The following is a 21,010-nucleotide window of genomic DNA, read 5'->3' on the forward strand; positions in this document are numbered from 1 at the left end:
GAATTTTATGATGAAATAAAAAAAAACTTCAAGCATTCACGCGATTAATTTAAATTTCATACGTGGTGTACGAGAAATTATTTAAAACAATATTTCAATCTATTGGGAACAATTTGTATTTAAATTTTTATTTGCATCTTTCCCAATTTCGGTGGAATATGGAAAGAAAATTGAGGATTCTATTCTCAAATAAAAAATAAATCTCTTTAATTAATGAGAATTAAAGCAATTCATTCAGGTGTATACACTAGCGTCGTGTTGCAGCAAAATGATAAAATTATTTATTCACACTCAAACTAAAAAATCGAATATTTTAAGCTATATATATATATATATATATGTATATATACATATATACACACACCTTGTAAATAAATTATATATTTCGTGAATCCCGCTTGTTCCACACATACATATTATTGATTTTTATCCTCTGTTGAGGAATTATAATGGTAGCCTAAATTAATGAAAGATACATATTAATATTTCATTTCTCATCTTTAATAGACAATTGTCCGAAGGTATCTTATAATTTACCTTTTTGAATGTTTTAAAACCAGGATTAACTCGAAGTATTGATAATTTATTTTCCTGTGTGGAAACATTTTCTCTTTCCTTCCGTTTTTTCTCTCCTTCTTCCTAAAATTAAAAACAAAAATTGCATACTTGTAGTAAAACCTTCTTCTTTGAAATTTTGAAATAAAAATTATATATGTAGTAAATTGATGATAGAACTTACAGTACGATTTTCAGATGTACTCGAGTGTGATTCTATTGTTTCTTCCAAATTTTCTGGAGTTATATAATTATCAATTGAGCAAGTTGTTGATTGCTTTTCCCTATTGTTAGCTCTTAAATTACTCGTTAGATCGTCTGAATTATTGTCTGTGAGATCTTTATTAGAATTTGTAATATTATTTTGATTTGGTTGAATTACTTTCAGTTCAGTTTTATCATTTAAAATTGTTAGTTTTTGTAATTGTTTCTTATCTTGTGTACTTTTGTGTTTATGTAAATTCTGATTATCATCATTGGAGTATTGTGCGGTTTGTAATGACACATTAGAGTTGTTTTCATTAGAAGATTGTATAATTTGAACATTTGCAACTGTTGTTGAAACATCATTAAGAGTTTCTTCTATGTAATATGACTTATTGTACTTTTGTTTTTTCGTAGGTTGTGTCACAACAAAATCTATATTTGATTTTTGGCTATTAATAGAACTTAATGTTTCGGGAATAACATGTTTTATGTTTGCATAATCACAATTGCGTGACTTGTCACAATTTCCCTTTTCCTTAACTTCTGTGACAACAAAATCTACCCTTTGTTGTGATTCTTGACTATTCAACGTTTCAGGAATAATGTGTTGTTTTATGTTTGTACAATCATAATTGCATGACTTGTCATGATTTCCTTTTTCTTTAGCTTGTGTGGCAACAAAATCTATCCTTTGTAGTGGTTCTTGACTACTGACATTCAATGTTTCAGGAATAACATGTTGTTTTATATTCATAGATGCCATTACCGGAATGTTATAGTTTACATTCGTCATCAAATTTTGTGTATCAAGATTTAAATTTTCAGATGAGTCACATTTTGGTTTTCGTCTCTTTAAGAGTTTCGCGAATTTGTACATTGGATTACAATATTTTTCTCTTGAACAGTGTAATATTGCAAGAGGAATCTCAGCTTCTGATATCATTCTACAATTATTTGCTTCAAATGCATTTTCTGGAAAACAAATTATCAGCTAAATAAATATATAAGGGTAATAAAAGATAATCTAAATTATTCTATAATATGCAATAATCACTTATTAAGCTGTATTCAGAAAAAAGAATGGATTCATAGGTGGTTTGTGTCATGTCACTATTTGGATATTGTAACACAATTATATTTGGGACACAAAGTTCTGCAGCTGTTAAACTTTCCCTGTAAAAGAATTTTGATTTTCCACCTGAAATATATTCCTTATTAAGAACAATATTTAATAATATTTTACTACGATAAATTATATATACTATTTTCAATCTTTTGTTCTTTACCTGCAATTTTTATGACTTTTTTATATTTTTTATATTGAGTTGCACTAAAATGTATAAATGTCAAATTCTCAAATAGTTTCGTTCTTTTCTCATTTTGAGACAGTGATATATTTTCTTTAGTGATTAATACTTCGTTAATTGGTGGAATAAAATTATTTGGGTCTGGAAGTGGTTGACAATTATTTATTGAAAATTTAACTTGATCCCAATATTTCATTGTTACTATTGGTAAAGCAGATGCCATAGCACAAGCAACCTGTTTTACATTCAAATAAATAATAAAAAATTAAAAAACTTTAATTTTAAAGATAAATGAACTAAATCAAAAAACTTTCTAAGAAAAATACCTTTAGTGTTAAAACAGCTTTTCCTACTGTTAAATAAGTAGATGCCCTTCTCCAAACATTGTCATAAATAATCACACCGTCAATTTCTTCCATCAAATTTTGAAGTCTTTTTACCTCTTCATTGTGTAAAGTAGATGTTGTTGTTATTATAGGCATATTAATTACCCTAATATATAAATTTATTATACAAAAAATTCTTATTTATAAACATTTTTAGATAAAAAGAATTTTCAAAAATTAATACTTTACACAAATATATGATGCAGTAAACCAAATCTTATTTTATCTTGATGCTTTAAGTTATATTCAGTTTCAGTTATTTGAATTATTTCCCCCTCACGAAGAACAAAAGTGCCATATTTTGACTTATCTTTTAATTTACATACAGATGTGGGTTCATTACCCTGAAAGAATATAAGAATTCTTATTTTGTACAAAGAATTTTATTGTAAAATACAGTTAAATGTATTTCTCATCTTTTAAAGTACCGTTATAATACTTAATTGTGTAACACTAATTAAAGCATGTTCCTTGCTAATTGACGTATCATTTGACAAAATAACGTCACCATTTTTTCTGCCAAATACTGTCTCATAGTTTGGTTTTAGATATACATAATGACCTAAAATTAAAAAGAAATAATTGTCATTTATGATTACTTTGCTATTTTGAATAAAAATATAAAATACCTTCCAGACCAATCAAATACCACATTGTAATCTCAGAATTACAAATTAGATTACACACTTAGTTGACACATCCAATTTATAGTTGCGTTTATACATACATATAGAGTATCATATATTCAGAGAGACATTTACTATTAGGACGTGAGATATGAAAGAAAAATCCAAATTCCAGGACGGAAACTATCCTGGATCCCAATTTATCAGTTTGATGTAAAATATACGATGTAATATAAGGACAAATTAAACAAATTAAATTTTTTCTGGCTATAATGTTTTTTTTTTTTTTTTATGTTTCATACAATATAAAGTATATATTTCTGTCTGCAAAAAGGTATAAGATAAAATAAACTTATAATTCTCAAAAACTCTTCTATTTGATTATTTCTCATACTACCAACCTAACATAGAATTTCAAATTAACCAATCATGTGCAATCTTGACTGATGAAACAACCAACCATATCTTAGAAATGTATGCATCGAAAATGGAGGTATATACTTATTGTTAGTAACTTGCACACGTAGTGGAATAGTTTCTTTAGTAAGATAACTTTGCCATTTACTCTTCTTTCCGTTGCCTGATGTCGAAGTGAATGGTCTCTTTCCTAGAAAGATCAAAAACTGCTGGTTAAGAAAATGAGTAAAATACAAAATAAAATGGTAAATTTGCATAAATATCATTACATATCCTTAAGAATCTAATAAATAATTATATAGAATATAATATAATATGATATGATATGATATAATATAATATAATATAATATAATATAATATAATATAATATAATATAATATAATAAAATAAAATATATGTGTAATGTTATAATCATCCTTAATTATCCTAATTTCATTTGGTGATAATATTAATTACAGTATAATGACTATACAAAATTTAGGATGATTATAAAAATGCAGGTTTGTATCCGTAATATATACAAATGTAAAATATGTATAAAAAGAAAAAAGGTTCAAATTATAAGGTTTGGTTTAATTTTTTTTTAGTTTTTCCTATTAAATAACAAACAAGATTTCAATCCTACATAATCTATCTTAATCTAACTTAATGTGTTTCAAGTATTTTACTTTGAAAATTTCAATTAAGTTGGTATTTATATATAATATTAACAAAATATTTTTATTTTTAGGAAGAAAATATGTTGAACAGATATTGAAAATTAGGAATTGATAAAGCTAATCATATTAAAAGTTGGAATGCAAATGGTGGAAAAATGTGTAATTATTATAAAATTTTGATTCAACTATTCCTTCGACTATTTCTCTTCTAAATAATTTTTGTTACTTAATGATATTTAAAATGAAAACTTAATTTTGTACATTATGTGCACATCATAATATTATTTCTTATCAATTATCAATTCCTTTGGAATAAGAATTTAATACATATTCAAAGTAAAGCAATATATTTAATATTTTTTGAAGTAATTATTTCTATAGTGAATTAAAACAATAGATTTATAATTTCATAAGCTTCTTTTATGTAACTTATTTTGTAAAATTTCTAAAACATAATGATTTCTTTTCATAATGATAAAGCTTCAAAGATCCTGACATGTTTTCATTGAGATAAACAAAAATTTGTGTAAATATGTTTAATTAGTAATATATTTTTCTTTTAGAACATTAAGAGCTGCTGTGAAATGAAATTATTTTAATTACGAATCAAAGTTTAAAAGGTAATTGTCTTAGTCTAATAATAAATAGTTATATTTTTATTATTACTTATATGAATACCAAAAAGTTAATGAACCTTTGTAGAATGTTAGCATATAGGTATTAGTGATATGTCTGGAATATTGCACATATTTACTTCATAATTTTAATTAATTTGTAAAATATAACAAATTATTAAATTTATTACATTTTAAATTATTATGATGTTTGTATAACATTTTGTTGTTAACAATTGTACAATTGTTAAAATTTGTTACATTATATAATTTTAATTTCTTATGTCATTAATAATAATATTTAATAAACATTATTAGGAACATGATATGCTATCATCTTACAAAAATTTGTTAATATCAAATTTTAATCTAAACAGGCAATATGTATGTTTTTATGTAGATTTATCATGATGAAACTTTGGCTAGAGTTCTGAATAAAAAATAACTGATGATTGTATATTGTACTGAAATTTAATATATAAGTAGTAGAAACATTTATCTATTATAAATGCAGTTTTATGTACACAATGTTTTTTCTGTTGCAGTGTTTCACTCAAAATACCAAATATTTTTAAGAAAATAATTAAATTATTTTTCAATTCTGCAAAAATATGAAATATTTATATTTTGAATTTATAATATGATCAAATGTGAACACTCACAACTCAAAAAGTAATGTATGTTATCAATTAAAATGTATGTTATCAATTTATATAATTATATACAACATTAAATAATATTTACAAAAAGTATATTGTACATATTTCCCGAAGCTTATCCTGAAGTTAAAAAATAACAAACAAATAAATAAAGAAAAGATTAGAAAGATATTTGTGTTGCTCATGTAAAAAAAAATAAGTACATATGGTTTTTGATTTTGGCCGTGTATGAGCTATAATCGGTGAATGTTTCCTGGTCCATATAGTGTAAATCAAGAAACTGTGAACATGTTAAATTTATTGTAAATTTAATTTTAAACAATCTATCTTATTATTATTATCTTTATATATTTATGTTTAATTATTGTATACTCAGAATAAGAAATTAAAATTTTTGTACATAGTTACAAAATTTAACACAGTATGTACTCATGTTTAGTTCATTGCTAAAAGTATTAGTTTGATTCATGTTTTGTTATCTTTTTGGAGATTATCTGGATCCAATCACACACTCCTTTTATTTTTTCTATTACCATCCAATATTAAATTGAATAATTTAAAATCATTAAATTAATGAAATTAAAAATTAAGAATTTAATTTCAACTTCAGAAAATGCAATTACGGACACTTCGTTAAATCGATTATTTGATGGTTATTTAACGATAAGAAATTGAAGAAGAAAGTTTTACTTTTTGTTCTAAAAGATCATGTACGAAAATTTCTTATGAAACACGCGCGTCAACGATTTTAGCATTTAGGTTAAGTATAGATTACAGCGCCAATGAAATGGTAAAATACACAACTACCTGTGTACAGCGATATTCAAATATAATCGATATAAGTAATTTGTTGCGATCGATCTATAACATCGATCGAGACTATCGCGACTATAATGTAAGTAAATACTACAAACGTCAGTTTTACGCGGGGAGTACAGCAAGAGAAAGCATCATCCAGAAGTTACCCGATAAAGAATCAATAGTGCTTGAACTTACTTTTCTTTTGTCCAATACGATTTAGAATAGTGAACATTATTTAGTAGAGTTATTATATGTCTTTAATCTCCAGTCTCTTGTTACTTAGAACTAATGATTTCAAAGCAATTTGCAAGTTCATAGTTATGTATATGTATGTACATGTATTAAATCCCGTCCATCGCGGAACCTATGCTTCAAATTAAATCATTGCTTTGTAAGTATTAATATATTGCGAGTGTAGAATCACAGGCTAATAAATTACGTCATATGATCATAGTAATTTATATGGTTACAATAATTGTAACCATTAAGAATTATGTATATGCTATATTTTGTTGTAATTGTATTCTGTGTCAAGAAGGTAATTATATTCTATGTTCGTCAATTTAATTAATTCTATTTTATTAAATGAAATAAGCGCGTTGATATTCATGTATAAATGGCACATAATATGCCTATTGTTGAAAACATTTTCGTAGGACACTTTATTTTTCTCATGAATCAGTCGAATCCCATTGTTGCATGCTCCCTTCTCCTTTCTCCTCCTCCCTCCTTACTTCAATAAATTAGTTGACAATAAGGAGTTAGTCTGTTGAAAATCATGGCATTAAGGTGTAACATCACGTAATATATTTATTAATGTGTATATATACTTTCATTTCTTTTTATCTGCTATTCATATTTTTAATTGACATACATTTCTTTTTTATCCAATAACTTTTAAAAATTTATTCGAAAGTAATCTTTTTTTTCTGATTTTTAGTTGATTACGAAGGAAACATGGGGGATATTGTGAGATTTGGAAAAATGTGACGTAATACAAAAAGACGCCATGGCGATTAATGATAAAATAACTTTTCACAAAGGTACAGTAATATTTGATTTATTTTAATAAAAGAAGATTCTTTTTAGAAAAGGGCGCTTTTACGAACATATTTGAATACGTTCTGCGCATTACATGTATTGCGCAATATTATTTGTGCATTTGTGTTTAACTGACAAAAAAAAAATCTGCCATATTTGATTAACATGATATATATTTGGAATTCTAATATTCTGTATTATAGATATTTGATAATATAATAAATATTTTACTTTATTATCATGTTAGAAAGCTAAGAATATAAGAATCTTTGCATATTATATTAAAATTAATTCTACTCTCTTTACATTTTGCTTTAATTATTATTAATTAAAAAATTCTTTCTATTCTTCTTGTCACTTTTAAGTCTATTTTACGGTAATAATTGTCAATTACAAAAATATAATCTAATTAAAAATTTGACAAGTTTAAACTTTTATTTTTGAATTGAATTGAATATTATGATTAAAACGTCACATTTAATTGTGATTAATGTTTCGTGATTTTTTTAAATTTTTTAAATAATTGACACTATGTTTGAGAACTATGTTATGATTGTAATAATGTATTAATGTGTCTTACAGATTTCTTTCTTAGAATCTTTACTTTTTCCACGGAGCCGACGATTTGACTTTTCCTGGGAACTACATTGATGACAACATTTTTCATATATAATGGTAAGTTGCATGCATTTTCGTTCCTCTGGTCGCTCATCATGTCATAGAATGAACGATCCGAATCGACAAGGGTGACTGGTTGTATTACGTAAAATTTTTTATGAATATGATGACTGCGGATATTTATTATACTCGTGAACAATAATTTTCTTGTTTCTGTTTTATCTATTTTATCAGGATAAATTTTCTTGCATATCACGTTCCTTAATGACAATAACAAAGCAGTAATTAATATGAGCAATATGCCGTGATTCATTGGGTACGATTATTTTATCCTTTATGTGCGAAAAGATATTTCGCGACAGGTAGATTTCAGAATCAAAGCAATAGTTTTAAACAGTATTTTTAAAGATATGCTTCAATGAAGGAATCGTTTAAAGATATTTCTATCAATATTTTACTTACTTACTATACAGTAATTCACTTATTCATTGAATTTGCTCCAGTCCACCGGCTGGATTGTGTAAATCGTGGTTTTTATTATATTTGAAATTTGTTAATTTCGATTTGAATTAGAATCGCGAAAGAATATGTACGTATGTATTTCGATTTCCATTACAGTTGTGGTATAACCATAAGTTTTGTGTGTTTGCTTTCATATTGCAAATACTTGTAATACATCGTGGCTGTTCGTAGCCTTTTGGCTATAAATTTTTAAAGAGTAATGTTTGAGAGTAATATATGACAATATATTCTTATTTCCCTTTTTTTTTTTTGTTATGAAAAATGCAACAGTTTTATTTCTAGTGCTTAAGTTGTTCGAAATATTGCCAACACTGTATATATGTCGTATATTTATTTCTATTCGCGAATAGTATTTTTTGTTTGGCAATTACAATTTTCATGTATTGCCGTTGATTTTTTTCACTATTTTCTAAAGTGATACTGTAATCTGTAGGAAAATAATCTTATAGATGTTATAGAAGAAAACAAAGAGCTAAAGATAGATGGAAATTTTATTGAGAATGAATATAGAGCAATTCTATATTTAACGGATTAACGGACAAAAATATTAATGTACTTACATGTTGCGTAATGATTCTCGACGAATCGACTTCGCAGAGTCCATCTTCTTGGCGAAGAAAGGAGGTTAACAAGTATGAAAGTAACGCTTCATGTATGTAAATGGATCTTCAGTAGGCTTAAGCTGAAGAGCTCGAAGCTGATTTCGTTGTATGCACGAATATTGATCGACTCATTAAAAGTGTTTTCAACTGAGACAGCAACTATTCAAAATGCCGTGTATATCTATATATGTATAGGTATGTTTGCGAAAATACCGTGCGCTTAATTAACTGAAAGAGAGTTAACGAACATTAGGGGCACAGATCGTGTACAAATTTTCGAAACATTTAAATTGGGATACTAAACCCAATTATCGTTAAATATTCAGTAGCAACTGCATATGAGTCTGTAATTTGATATCGTACGTCAGTCTTTCAGATTGCTTATTTATTTAATCTCTCAAGTACGCGAATACGAGAAATCATATTTTAAGGTAGCGTGAAATATCAGGTTATTGCAAATGAAATGGCATTTCGTAAACATAAAATACGAATTATTTAGAACTTAACGTTTAAATATTAAATTTGAAAATTTCGTGGGTTTACCAAAATATTAATTTACTAAAATTGTATACGATAGATTGATTTGATTAACGAATGAATTTAGTAATGTAGTAAAGTATGTATATATATATGTATATATATATATATAAAATTTAGTAATGTAGTAAAGTATATATATATAATCTTTAAAATATTGTTATGTTGTATGCAAAAACTTCGTGCAATAAAAATATGCTTTATGAATTTCTTTCTGATTGACTTGTATTCTTTCAAGCACATGGTGCATTTTCTTCTTGAATGTAGTATTTGGTGAATACATGCGTTTTCAAAATATCAGCTTCTTTAGCTATTGATAGGTATATCATAAATCTAAGGTGGCAAAATTCGTAGCAATTAACGAATCGTTAACGTGAGCTGTCTAGGCAAAAGCGTAGATTCCGATCCCTTGTGTGACCTTTTCTGAATAGATATCATTTCTGGGTATCTTAAGGTGTATCTTATTAGTGTTTGCGGAACTCGGAACGACAGTGTTATTTTATCGAAACGGATAGAAATAAAAATGTAGTAGTTGTATCAATTAATTTTATTCAAATTGGTAGATTCAACGCGTAGAATTTTAAGCATAACAGAGGAAAATCATATTGATCTTTTTCAAGCATTGCTACTCGAAATACTCCATTATTGTTATTCGTCTATTAGTCTATTTTATTTCAGTTGCAGTTTATTTTGTGAAGAAGTTTAATGCTCCTTTTGATACTTTTTTTCTTGCATTGGTGCATAAGTTTTTGTTTAACAATTTGTTTAACATTTGTAGTTGATAAAAACAAAATTCAATGAATAACGTTTGTCTGAAAATTTTTATTTCTGTTTGTGTACCGAATTTGCTTTTGCATCTTAGAATATCTGTTTGAACATTTTGAACTAACAATAAGATATTGTTTTTATATAAAAGTACATATTTTAGCAGATTGACATTGACCTCTATCCTCTATAGTCCCAAGTGTTTCATATTTCCAAGTGTTCACTCGAGATGTTTCTTAATCTCCGGTCCCCTATGGTACCGAAACTCCATTTACTTTTATTCGCAACGGTGAAAAGTTTTATCGTACTCGACAACCATCTCAGGCTGTTATGCAGGCTGCTTTACACAGTCATAGTTTTAGTCGACACTTTATCACTTTCATCACCTAAGAAAACTTTTGCAATTAACGCAGTGTCAGCTGGAGAATGTTAATTTGACCGAGTTACCGACGAGTCCTTTATGCGACGAGTGCCATTACTTTGTACACTTTTTATACTTTTATTGACGTGATTACTGATTTATATTATTGTTACGGACGTGATTTTTAATGAATATCCGCCTACTCTGTCTCATGTTTTACTTGGAAAAGTTCCTCTTATGAAAATCGCTATTTAGTGCGAAGATGAATAGGACGATGAATCGTATCGACGATTTAACGATTTCAAAGTTTCGGCAATCTCTCCAATTAAACAATAGTATGTATATGTATCACCTAAAATGTATGGATATCACCTAAAATCTTAAGTGCTTCGTTACCAAAGTAAACCAACTAACTGGCCCAATTTCTGATTTTGGTTCGTTTGAAAGATTCCGGTTAGTCTTTGTGAATTTCAAAAATAGTTTGACTCATTGTTTGTTCACAAGCGTTCTGCACAGTGGATAGCAGTGGTGCATTGCTTAAACGTAACGTAGCAAGTCGTAGGGAATACGAATGAAATCTTGGTTTTACAATATTTTATACGAATGGAATATAAGAAAATAATTAAAAAATACGATACAGTGTTTGGAAATAACTCGATAATCACAAAAAGATGTAAAAAGATGATGATTTTGTTGCAAAGTATTGCATTTTTATAAATTTCGTTTGCTGTTCTTTCATGCATGCGTTGAATGTTACAATAAACGTTGCATTAATTTATTAATGTTTTAAATGCTACAAGTTTCGTTCAAATAGAATTACATCGTAGTATTACGAACTATCACAACAGAGATTTTCTTAATCGTTGTATCTCTGCAATTATATCATTTGATCATTTGTATTTATTTGATGAGCAGACATAAACCACGTAAATTATATGTATATGTACATACATACATACATACATACATACATACATACATACATACATACATACATATATAATTGTTTTATATATAATCGATACTTACAAGTAATTTAATTGCCGATTGTATAATATACAGCAGTTGTTGTAGTTCTTAATTTACGTTAAGACTTATTTTTTATGTATGAAAAATTATTGGAATTCTTCATTGTGATATCTTTGCACATTCTGATGTGACGCAATATGACATGATATTTTTGGTAGAAATGCGAATGCAGGTGATGAAAGCAAAGGGGACACTGTATATTACGTCACCGAACGGAGACTCACGGATCGAACGTGTGTAGCTTCCGTTCAGTCATTGTTCCGTTATGTAGACAAAAAGCATTACAAAAACGAAAATTTCAAAATTTGGTTGAATTTGTGAAATTTTTACTTGCACTCCCCCCGCTTTCAATCCCCCTCCTCCCTCCTACTCCTCGAATATTCCATGTCGAAAATTGCAATTTGAGAGCGAATGAAAATCGACGCATCGCGTCGCATCGATACACAATTGAAATCTAGTATTTATTCGTAATGATGAGAATATCGGAGAACGTGAAAAGAACTATAGTATAGCAGTTGGCAGGTTATTGTTCGGAACTCTTGACATTGTCTTTTGCAAAGTATAATAATGTGTTGTTTAATAAAAACAACGTGTCTTTATTTTTAAAACAATGAGGTAGAAACTAGTTGTTAGTTGGTTATGTGTGCATCACGTTGGTTCTACGTACATATGTCTATTTCCTCTTTTATTTTTATTTTTGTAAAAAATACCATAGATTAGAATATTCCATGTTTCAGTTCAAGTTGAAGAATCTTCAGGTTGTAGTTTTGTTTTATATAAAAATTAATATCAATCAATTTAATATCAATCCTAACTTTTCCTTTAGGTATGTAAAGAAAAGAACAATAATGTAGAATATATAATAGCAGTGAATGATAAACTGATAAACATCTTGGGAATACAATGAGTAATAAAATGGAAATTCAAACATCGATGTACTTGTGATTAAACGTTTCTTCCAATAGCAGGAAGTACCAGCAGCAGCAATTATTATTCCTTTCCGCGAAGTGTTTCCCCTCTTCCAATTGTTACAAGATGCAACGAGTCATCTGCAACTCTCGCTTTATAATTCCAGCTTCATTTGTTCCATTTTCCTCTTTTCTCTATGGGACAGAGGTACAACGACAGCAACGTCTATTTCTGATAGAACGAAAAATATAATATTTGAAAATTATATCCTTCTGGCGTTTCCCTCGACATTTCCTAGTATTGTTTTTCATTTTATTTTACGAATGGTGTTACTAGACCATAGATGTCTGTTGCAAACTTATATTTTTTACGAACGAAAATAAATAACGAAAGAAACGAGATTTGAATGAAGATTTGTTTTATCTTTGAGGTAATTTCAAAACTTTTATTAAAAATCAGCTAAGTGGTTGTCAAAATGTTGATCTGTTCTATAGATATTTACTTTACGATAAAAGAATTAATGGTGTATTACGAATACGTTTGCTAAACATATATATTTTAATTTACATATTTAGAGAGAAAGAGAGAGAGAGAGAGAGAGAGAGAGAGAGAGAGAGAGAGAGAGAGAGTGTGCTTTCACAAAGTTGCTTAGAGATTGGTTGGCTTAGCCAACCAGCAGAAACGAGATATCGTGGATTTGATTTCCAGTACAAGCACCCCACATTTTGTCTTATTGTTAGTTCTTACAATTAGTTTTATGTATAGTATTTGTGTATCTACATGCATCTATATGCACATATGTATGTATTTCTGAAAAATGTAAATGAGTAAATAAAGATAGGAAAGCAAAACTTATCGAAGAATAGCAATAAAAAGTATCTATCGTATCAATAATTTATATTAATATGTTTATTTCGTGTCTCGGAGACTCTCGATCGAGATAAATTGTCTATAACATCATCACGACAAGTTATGTATTAATACTTGCTTGTTTTTATCTGATTACACTTCTTTGATGTGTGATACTATTTTACTATTTTTACTATTATCATTATTATTGTTGCATCGGTATTAAACATTGTATTCTACAAATTATTCAAATCAATGTTTCTTTTCCTGTATTTGACGATGACGTGCTTTGAGTAAAACAGCGGCCATCTCTCTCGAAGAATGAAGCTTCATAGCCTTCTTGTGAAAAATATACGAGGCAAACTTCCATCAGAACATTGCTGCTAAATAATGTACCTGGAAACGAGTAAGTTTGATTTTCCAGTTTGCACACTTTCCTTCTAAATAATTCTTTTTCCCCGTCACTTTTTTTCTCCTGCTCTTATTCTTAAAAGGGTGTATCTCAGAGGTAAAAACACTGATCATGTATACACGTGCATGCCCTTTTAAACAGTATAAAGAGACGTTTTATTTTTGTGTTTTCTCAAGAAAATACTTCAAATTCGATAGAATCTTCTGGGACAAGTTTCTTTTCCCCGTTTTCCTATTCCTACTATATCAACGATATATGTAAATTTCTAGTTGACATAGGAAAAATGTCCACATCTCCAAATCTTCACTCGTTACTGTACAATAGGTGATACCTCTATTTATAATACATACATGTCGTTTGCAGAAGCTACTTGGAAATAAATAACAACGTTCGTAAATCGTTCGTAAATCAGGTGTTGGAATTGGAATAAAAAATTCAACTTATTCAACATAAAATACGAGTATTTCACGTTGTTGCCATTTGTCTTACTTGCCTAGTCACCCTTCCTATTAATGTGTGTGTATGTATATATGTCCGATAATTCGGATGTCGATAACGACGTCGTAGAGCGTCGTTTAATCGGGCCATGGCAAATCGAGGGAAATGCCACGTTATTCCCAATAATCTGCAGCGCAAATGAAACATTGTTTTTCCTCGCCTGTTTTTCATCTTGCATATGCTTCTCTGTCACTGTCTGTAATCATCATTACGTGTGTGCCATGCACGACATTTTTTTTCCACTCGAACAAGGTGAACGTTATTTTCAAACAACGTTCCATGAAGCAACGCACGCACGACATTTCCTTTTTAGTTTTCCTATTAGAAATACTTTTAATACGTACATTGCGAAATGTGAAACGAAAGATCAACGATCTTCAATATCCTATTTCCACCGATATATCTCTTCCTCTCCTTCGATTGGTGTTTAGCGTTTACTGTTTATTCAAGAAACCTGTTAACTCTTTGAGAGAACTCTCGCTGAAAAGTAGAATCGACGAAAAGTAAATAATCTATAATGATCTATAACCTGCTCGATTGATTGAAGTCGAGAAAATAAGAATTTCTTTACCCGTACATGGGATGATCAAGTGACTGAAGGTGGGAACAAATAAAATATCTTTTTTTAAAATTCTTTTATAACAAAAAACGATAAGACAACGTAATGATAAGGTAGTCTCATAGATTTTGTGAGACATATTTTGTGTACTTTCCTAAAATATCACGTTGCTGCGATCGAGTGAAATAAGCGCGTTTGAGTGTGATGCGTGCACAGGTGTTAATATTAATGAATACTCTGTATACATACACGCATGCATACGTGTATGTATGTATGTATGTATGTATATATGCATATATTATCGCAGTATATTCGTTTGTTCGGAATCAACCATTGTTTTCCACGCTCCGTTAAGCAGACACCAGTAGCGAATTAATTTGCAGAGTTCTGCTTTATAAAGAACTGCCTGCAAGTATTGAAATACGTGAAAATCAGGGAAATGGAATTTATGGCACACGGAGAACACGTTTTTTCCTCTTTCACGCGCTGTTTTTTCCTTTTAATTAACTTAGGTCCAATACGTGACATTTTACGTGTGACGCGTAAAGTGCAAAAACTGTGATAGGCAGTTACTTATGAAATAATAATATACTTGTTAGTGGGAAAAGGTTTCTTTGAATGCGCAGTTGAATTGACGTTATAGACAATGGCTAAATAGGTGAATAGGTAAATAGGCGAATGTGTCGGTGAATAAATGATTGGTAGAGAATGAATGGCGGAACAATAGATGAGATGGAAGTTGTGCTCGCCGGAATTCGCCAATATTGCAATGTAAGAAGATTCTAGCGAAATGCAAACGTGCGATAAGTAATTATAGTAATTATGAAAAGAGATTAATATTGGTTAATTTAAATACATGTGCATGTACAAGCGTTGCTTTCTCCATGTTATAATTAATGCAATCTATGCTCTACACAGACACTGATGTAAATAAAGCGTGACAAATTGTTTAGAATACACATACCTTGCGCTGTGTTCGTAAGTGTTAGAATTAGAACACTCGCCAATCTTCTACGAGACGCGGTGATCGATCGAGATTACTAAGAAAGGAAAATAAAAACTTTGCAAAAGCTTTTTCTTCGTGAATCTGCCGACGATATCTTTCTTTTACTTGTCAAATTTTCAATAATTCTATACTTCTGCATAAATAAAATAAAACTTAATAAACAACAAGTATGGTTTTGAAAATGATATCTACTTATATTAATCTGAAAGAAACGAATAATGACGAATAACTAGTAGGTGCAACATTTCACATTGCACATTTGACGTTGCATTTTGGTTTTGATAGCTTGTACGTATGTAACTATGTCTCCGTGTAATGGATAACGGAAGGCTGTGTATCGTGCCGGATGGAACGAGTTTCTAGCTGTGCATCCATCGAATCGGTTAACCAGATCCAAACCCATAGGCGAACGTGACGAGATTGTTGACTGTCCTTGATTGTTTGCAAAATATCCTCCTCTATTCCTCCTGTATTCCCAATTTATCTTTGTTGGTGATTTAACGCTTTCTATAAAGTTATAAAGTAATTAAAATAATTTATCACTTTGATATAAATCTAATTGCGTTTAAGTTTGTGGTTAGATTATGCATATCGATTATGTTTGGACTTTGGTGTTTATTAATAAACGAATTGTATCATTTGTTATAGTAATATTATAATTGCAAAAAAACATGCATCACACGTTTCTAGAAATATATTTTTATTGTTTGGGAAGTTTGTTTGTTTGTTTTATTCGTCACTGGACGAAATGACGACTCAAAATAACTGAAGAGTAAAAATATTTTTATCGTTTGTCAAGTTAATTTGAATATCGTGACGTTTTATCTCTATGAATTATTCGTTGCTTCGAGAAAAATTTATTTCCTTTTTTTATTTAGTAAGACTAGTTGGAATGCAAATTACTTTCAAAGCGAAATCAACTGCTGAAACGAGTTCACAGGAGTGAGTACGAGTACGAGTACGAGTTCATGTATCTCGAATTTCATTTGAAGTCTATAATAATATAATGTGCCCTATGAATTTCTCGTCTTTTCCGTTTTTATACATACGTGTGTTGCACGTGCGTATCTGAGTGTGTATATATACTTGTATGTACGATACATGTACATGTATGTATATATGTTCCGTTTGATATCGAAAACTTACACCTTTACTTACTCACATTCCATTACCCTTGATTGGCAATAGCGATGGGAATAATTAATCTTGACACACATATTATACATGCATTTATACACCAAATGTACGATACATATATAATAAATATCCATGTTTTATCATTACTCTTCTACTTTTTTAAATTTCAAAAATTTTCTGAGAAACTGAGAAATTTTTTTTTTTTTTAACTGAAAAAAATGTTTCGCAAGCCGTGGATTTATTTATCGATCGAATTGATAAATTACAAGTGAAAGTTTTCCATACCAACATCGATAGATGTTTGTATAATTAACGTACGATTTGTTATTATCTTGTAGCGAATACAAGAATTGAACAGACGATTTTTAATACAATTTTTCTTCTTATAATGTTATTTAAAATGCTACTTTAGTTTGCATTTCTTTATTATTGCAAGGTGATGAATTCAATAAGCTGATGACGCTTACAATCTTCTATGCCTGACGTGACGTTCAGTTATACTACTGAGCCGTGTCTCGCAGACCGTACGTACGTAGCGGTGATTGGAAATTAAAGCATGCGTTCAATCGATTTAATAACTTAAATGTGTGTCAAGTTAAATTTAATTCCTAAATGTGTGTACATATAATTACGTGTGATGAAATTAAATATAAAATTAGAAATATCGATAGTTTGTTATTTTATATGCTATTATTATATGATTCGTGATATGAGTCGTGTGTTGACACTGTGTGTTGTAGTTTATTATATGTAAGAAGCAACTGTTATGTATAATATGATAAGAGTACAATAGTTGAATTTGGTGGATAAATAATTCATGCATGGGGTAATATCTCATGATTCCATAGATTGCAAAAATTAAGTAAATGGATAAAGGGATAAAGAATTGTTGAAAGAATTTAATTAAATTATGTACTCGTTACGCCCAGGATTTAATTATTGTTGGTAATGTTATACCAACGAACAAAACATTTTCAGACTGTAACGTGTAATCGAAGTATGTCGAATAAAATGAAACAAACTGCTAGTGCATATGTACGCGATATTGATAACAACATTAAAAACATTCGTAAAACGCTTTTACAACGCAAATGAAAAGTGTTGGAATTTTAGACAGAAGATGTCTAAAGAGATTACAGATACAGATACGAAACGATTCGGGCAACTAGTCTCTTATCTTGTCTCTTATCCTTCTTTCACTTCATTCGTCCTCTACGCAAGATCGTATCCTACTGATCGTGAATCCTCTGATGGTAGCGTGGCGGGTGCCCGTGGCAACAGGTTGCCTAGCAACAGTAAACCTCTTACATCCCTCGTTTGGCTACGGCACAGTTGCTGACGCTAACGTTGCTGCTTTATCATCTTCTTTGTTCCTTCCTTTTATACTTTATAACTTTCTACCATTCCAGCTATCATCTTTCCTCCTTATTAGCCCGTTTCATTGCCTATGAATGATTTCGGTTCGATGTTTATGGCCATACTACTCCAAAGGGAGCTTCGTTTCCCCTGTTTCCCCGGCGTGTCTGAACGGTATAGTGTCTATATGGATCTACCACTCTGTCGATATTCCTTTACCACTCTGTCGAAGGAGGAAGCGTGGTGAGGTGTTAAACGATAAAGGATAACAACGAGACTCTTCTTCTTTTCCTTTCCTCCTTCTCCTGCTTCGACGAAATTAAAAACCTCCAGAGACTTTTTTAAGAAAGTTTTTAAACAAGCATTCGGGATATTTTCAATCGTTTATCGTTATACTCAGCACACGAATATGCGAAACAGGTTTTGATTTTTTGATAAGCTGCTCTTTTTGCTCGACTATCCGTGTAATTCTACAGTCTGTGATATATTTTTTTTCCACCATTCTCCTAGAATCAACATTTGAAAAATACTTTTCTTTGATCCTCTCTGGCTTCAATTCTATCATTTACCTTGTGTTTTTGTTGGCACAGTTGAAGATATATTGTAACGATATAGAAAATTCCTTTTTGTGTCTTCTCAACATCTGTTGCATGTTTATTTCATTACACAAATAAAGATAGTAGTAAACTTTTGGTTAAGAAATATTAGTAGGTGAGAAATAACAGAAATAGATATTCTAGGGAATGATATTCAAGTATAGTGTCAATTTAACATTGATTCGTACAATTATACCACGATTGTAGTCGCTCTTGTAAATTTATAAATTATTAATTTACATGTCATTACGTACATTACGTACATGAACGTTAATCTTTTGAGTTGATTTAGTTCGAACTGGAATATTGTACGGACAATCACACATTCAAAGGGTATGTAACGTACAATTACAATATATTGAATAAATTTATCAAAATGTACATATATGTACATTTGTATGTATGTATGTATGTATGTATGTTCAAAGGCGAATACATTCTTAATTTGTCGCATGCTTCACACTCGGTATTCAACTTTTAAACTTAAATAATCAAATTGTTTGAAGTAGTAGTGTAACGTTCAGCTTTATACAATTGCGATTGGTATAATTCTGGACATTTGTTAATATTGCTTACTTAAACATTCTGTTATTTCTCACTTCGAAATGACTTTTGATTTTATGACTTGAATTTTATGTAACTCGAGTCACTCGCATTTCCATTTCCATTTTCATTTTTTTTTTTTTTTAATCCATTAGGCCTGTGTAACTTTATTTATTTCGATGTACTTGATATTTCCTTAAGAAATTGTATAAAATTTGTTATGAAAGATTATCTCTTATTTTTGAAAAAAATAACTGTCGGTTTAACTGACAGTCAAAGCCACGATTTAAAGTCGCCAATTTCCAGTGCAACTTTGTCGCAAAAATTAAATTTGAGAATTTGTGGTTTCATTGGTTCCCAACGTTTAACTGAATTTTAGTTAAGGCTCCTACCTAACTTATTTAACGAACGTAGAAATAAAAGTTTCGTAATTAATTCGTATCCAATAAACTGAAACTTGTCTGACAGTATAGAATTTTTTTTCCATTTTTTTCATATACATAGCCTGTATTTTTATTACGAGTCAACGCATCAACCAATATTCGAACTTTTCCTTAAACAGATTATTTAATCGTGTTATTCTTTACTCATCGTTTTTATTCATTTAAAACGATTATTTGAATAATTGATTAATTTTAATAAATTATTTCAATAATGTTGAATACTCGAATAATCGAATAATCTTCTGAAATAACGGTGAATGCTATAACTAACATTTTTAAAATATTTATATTTATATTTTAATATAAATATTTCGTGCCGAAATAGAATGATTAGAACTTTGTCAGTCTCCGTTTAATCTTTCAAATTTTTATTATTTTTATTTTTATGTATATATATCTTTATGATCTTTATGTCCTTATGTATATGTATGTTTACGTGTCTTTATGTACATATATCATGCAATTTCGCATAATTATATGCATTGTAGATAGCATTATATCCATAATACAATCAGTGGTTATGAAACAAGCCTAATTTTCTTAATAAAAATTTTCTTAATGCAATTTTCGCTAAAAGTCACGAAAGATTCGAGCTTTCCGATAATATTTTGTTCCAGATTTTTCAATAATTACCTTGATTTCCAATTTTCTCAAATCCAACTTTGCATAATTCCTCGGTAGAGTATCTTTTCATGTGTATATTGGTTTAATTCTCTTCGATAGTGATTGTAGTAATTTGCTCCCTACTCCCTTTTTAACCTGCTTTATATGTGTAATACTTTGTGTTCATTTGAACCATCTTTTTTACTCGAACATCTCTTCGGCCTTACCTAGAAAAAGGTAAGATCCGTGTAAAAAATTCGTTGGAAATATATTAGTCAGTGTGTGTTGCGCGAAGAACGACGTGCGACGATAAATCTTCTTGACAGTCCAAATCTTCACGAAAAACGTCAGACGTTTTGCTGTGAAAATCGTTTATCTCTGGTTATATGAG

General features: G+C 29.3%; 1 protein-coding gene and 1 long non-coding RNA gene across 5 annotated transcripts; one reads left to right on the plus strand and one right to left on the minus strand.

The window, feature by feature from the left end:
• Window positions 1-363: 363 nt before the first annotated feature.
• Window positions 364-3,363, minus strand: LOC122538160 (nibrin). Of its 3 annotated transcripts, XM_043671987.1 has the most exons (9): window positions 3,085-3,363; window positions 2,884-3,017; window positions 2,645-2,799; window positions 2,396-2,561; window positions 2,049-2,304; window positions 1,817-1,960; window positions 740-1,734; window positions 538-639; window positions 364-457 (listed from the first exon to the last, which is right to left on the minus strand). In XM_043671987.1, exons 1-9 carry the CDS (start codon window positions 3,107-3,109, stop codon window positions 377-379), a joined length of 2,058 nt encoding a protein of 685 aa, XP_043527922.1. In that variant the 5' UTR covers window positions 3,110-3,363; the 3' UTR covers window positions 364-376. The 3 variants fall into 3 exon arrangements, with proteins under 3 accessions (XP_043527922.1, XP_043527923.1, XP_043527924.1); XM_043671988.1 differs by lacking the exons at window positions 2,884-3,017; window positions 3,085-3,363 and having other exon boundaries at window positions 2,640-2,779; XM_043671989.1 differs by lacking the exons at window positions 2,884-3,017; window positions 3,085-3,363 and having other exon boundaries at window positions 2,396-2,511; window positions 2,645-2,778.
• Window positions 3,364-3,606: 243 nt separating this feature from the next.
• On the plus strand, window positions 3,607-5,259 carry LOC122538161. 2 transcript variants are annotated; one of them, XR_006308797.1, is made up of 4 exons: window positions 3,607-3,743; window positions 4,231-4,318; window positions 4,723-4,779; window positions 5,174-5,259. It is a non-coding gene; the product is annotated as an uncharacterized LOC122538161 (long non-coding RNA). The 2 variants fall into 2 exon arrangements; XR_006308796.1 differs by lacking the exon at window positions 5,174-5,259 and having other exon boundaries at window positions 3,622-3,743; window positions 4,723-4,924.
• The last annotated feature ends 15,751 nt before the right edge of the window (window positions 5,260-21,010 follow it).

This window comes from Frieseomelitta varia, unplaced genomic scaffold (assembly GCF_011392965.1).
Source record: "Frieseomelitta varia isolate USP_RPSP 00005682 unplaced genomic scaffold, Fvar_1.2 scaffold_966, whole genome shotgun sequence".
Lineage (NCBI taxonomy): Eukaryota > Metazoa > Arthropoda > Insecta > Hymenoptera > Apidae > Frieseomelitta > Frieseomelitta varia.

Coding starts and splice junctions, on each gene's coding strand:
- LOC122538160 (XM_043671987.1), bottom strand. CDS start 3,109: ATGTGGTATTTGATTGGTCTGGAAG. Junction 3,018..3,084: donor GTATTTGATTGGTCTGGAAG/GTATTTTATATT, acceptor TTTTAATTTTAG/GTCATTATGTATATCTAAAA. Junction 2,800..2,883: donor CACAATTAAGTATTATAACG/GTACTTTAAAAG, acceptor ATATTCTTTCAG/GGTAATGAACCCACATCTGT.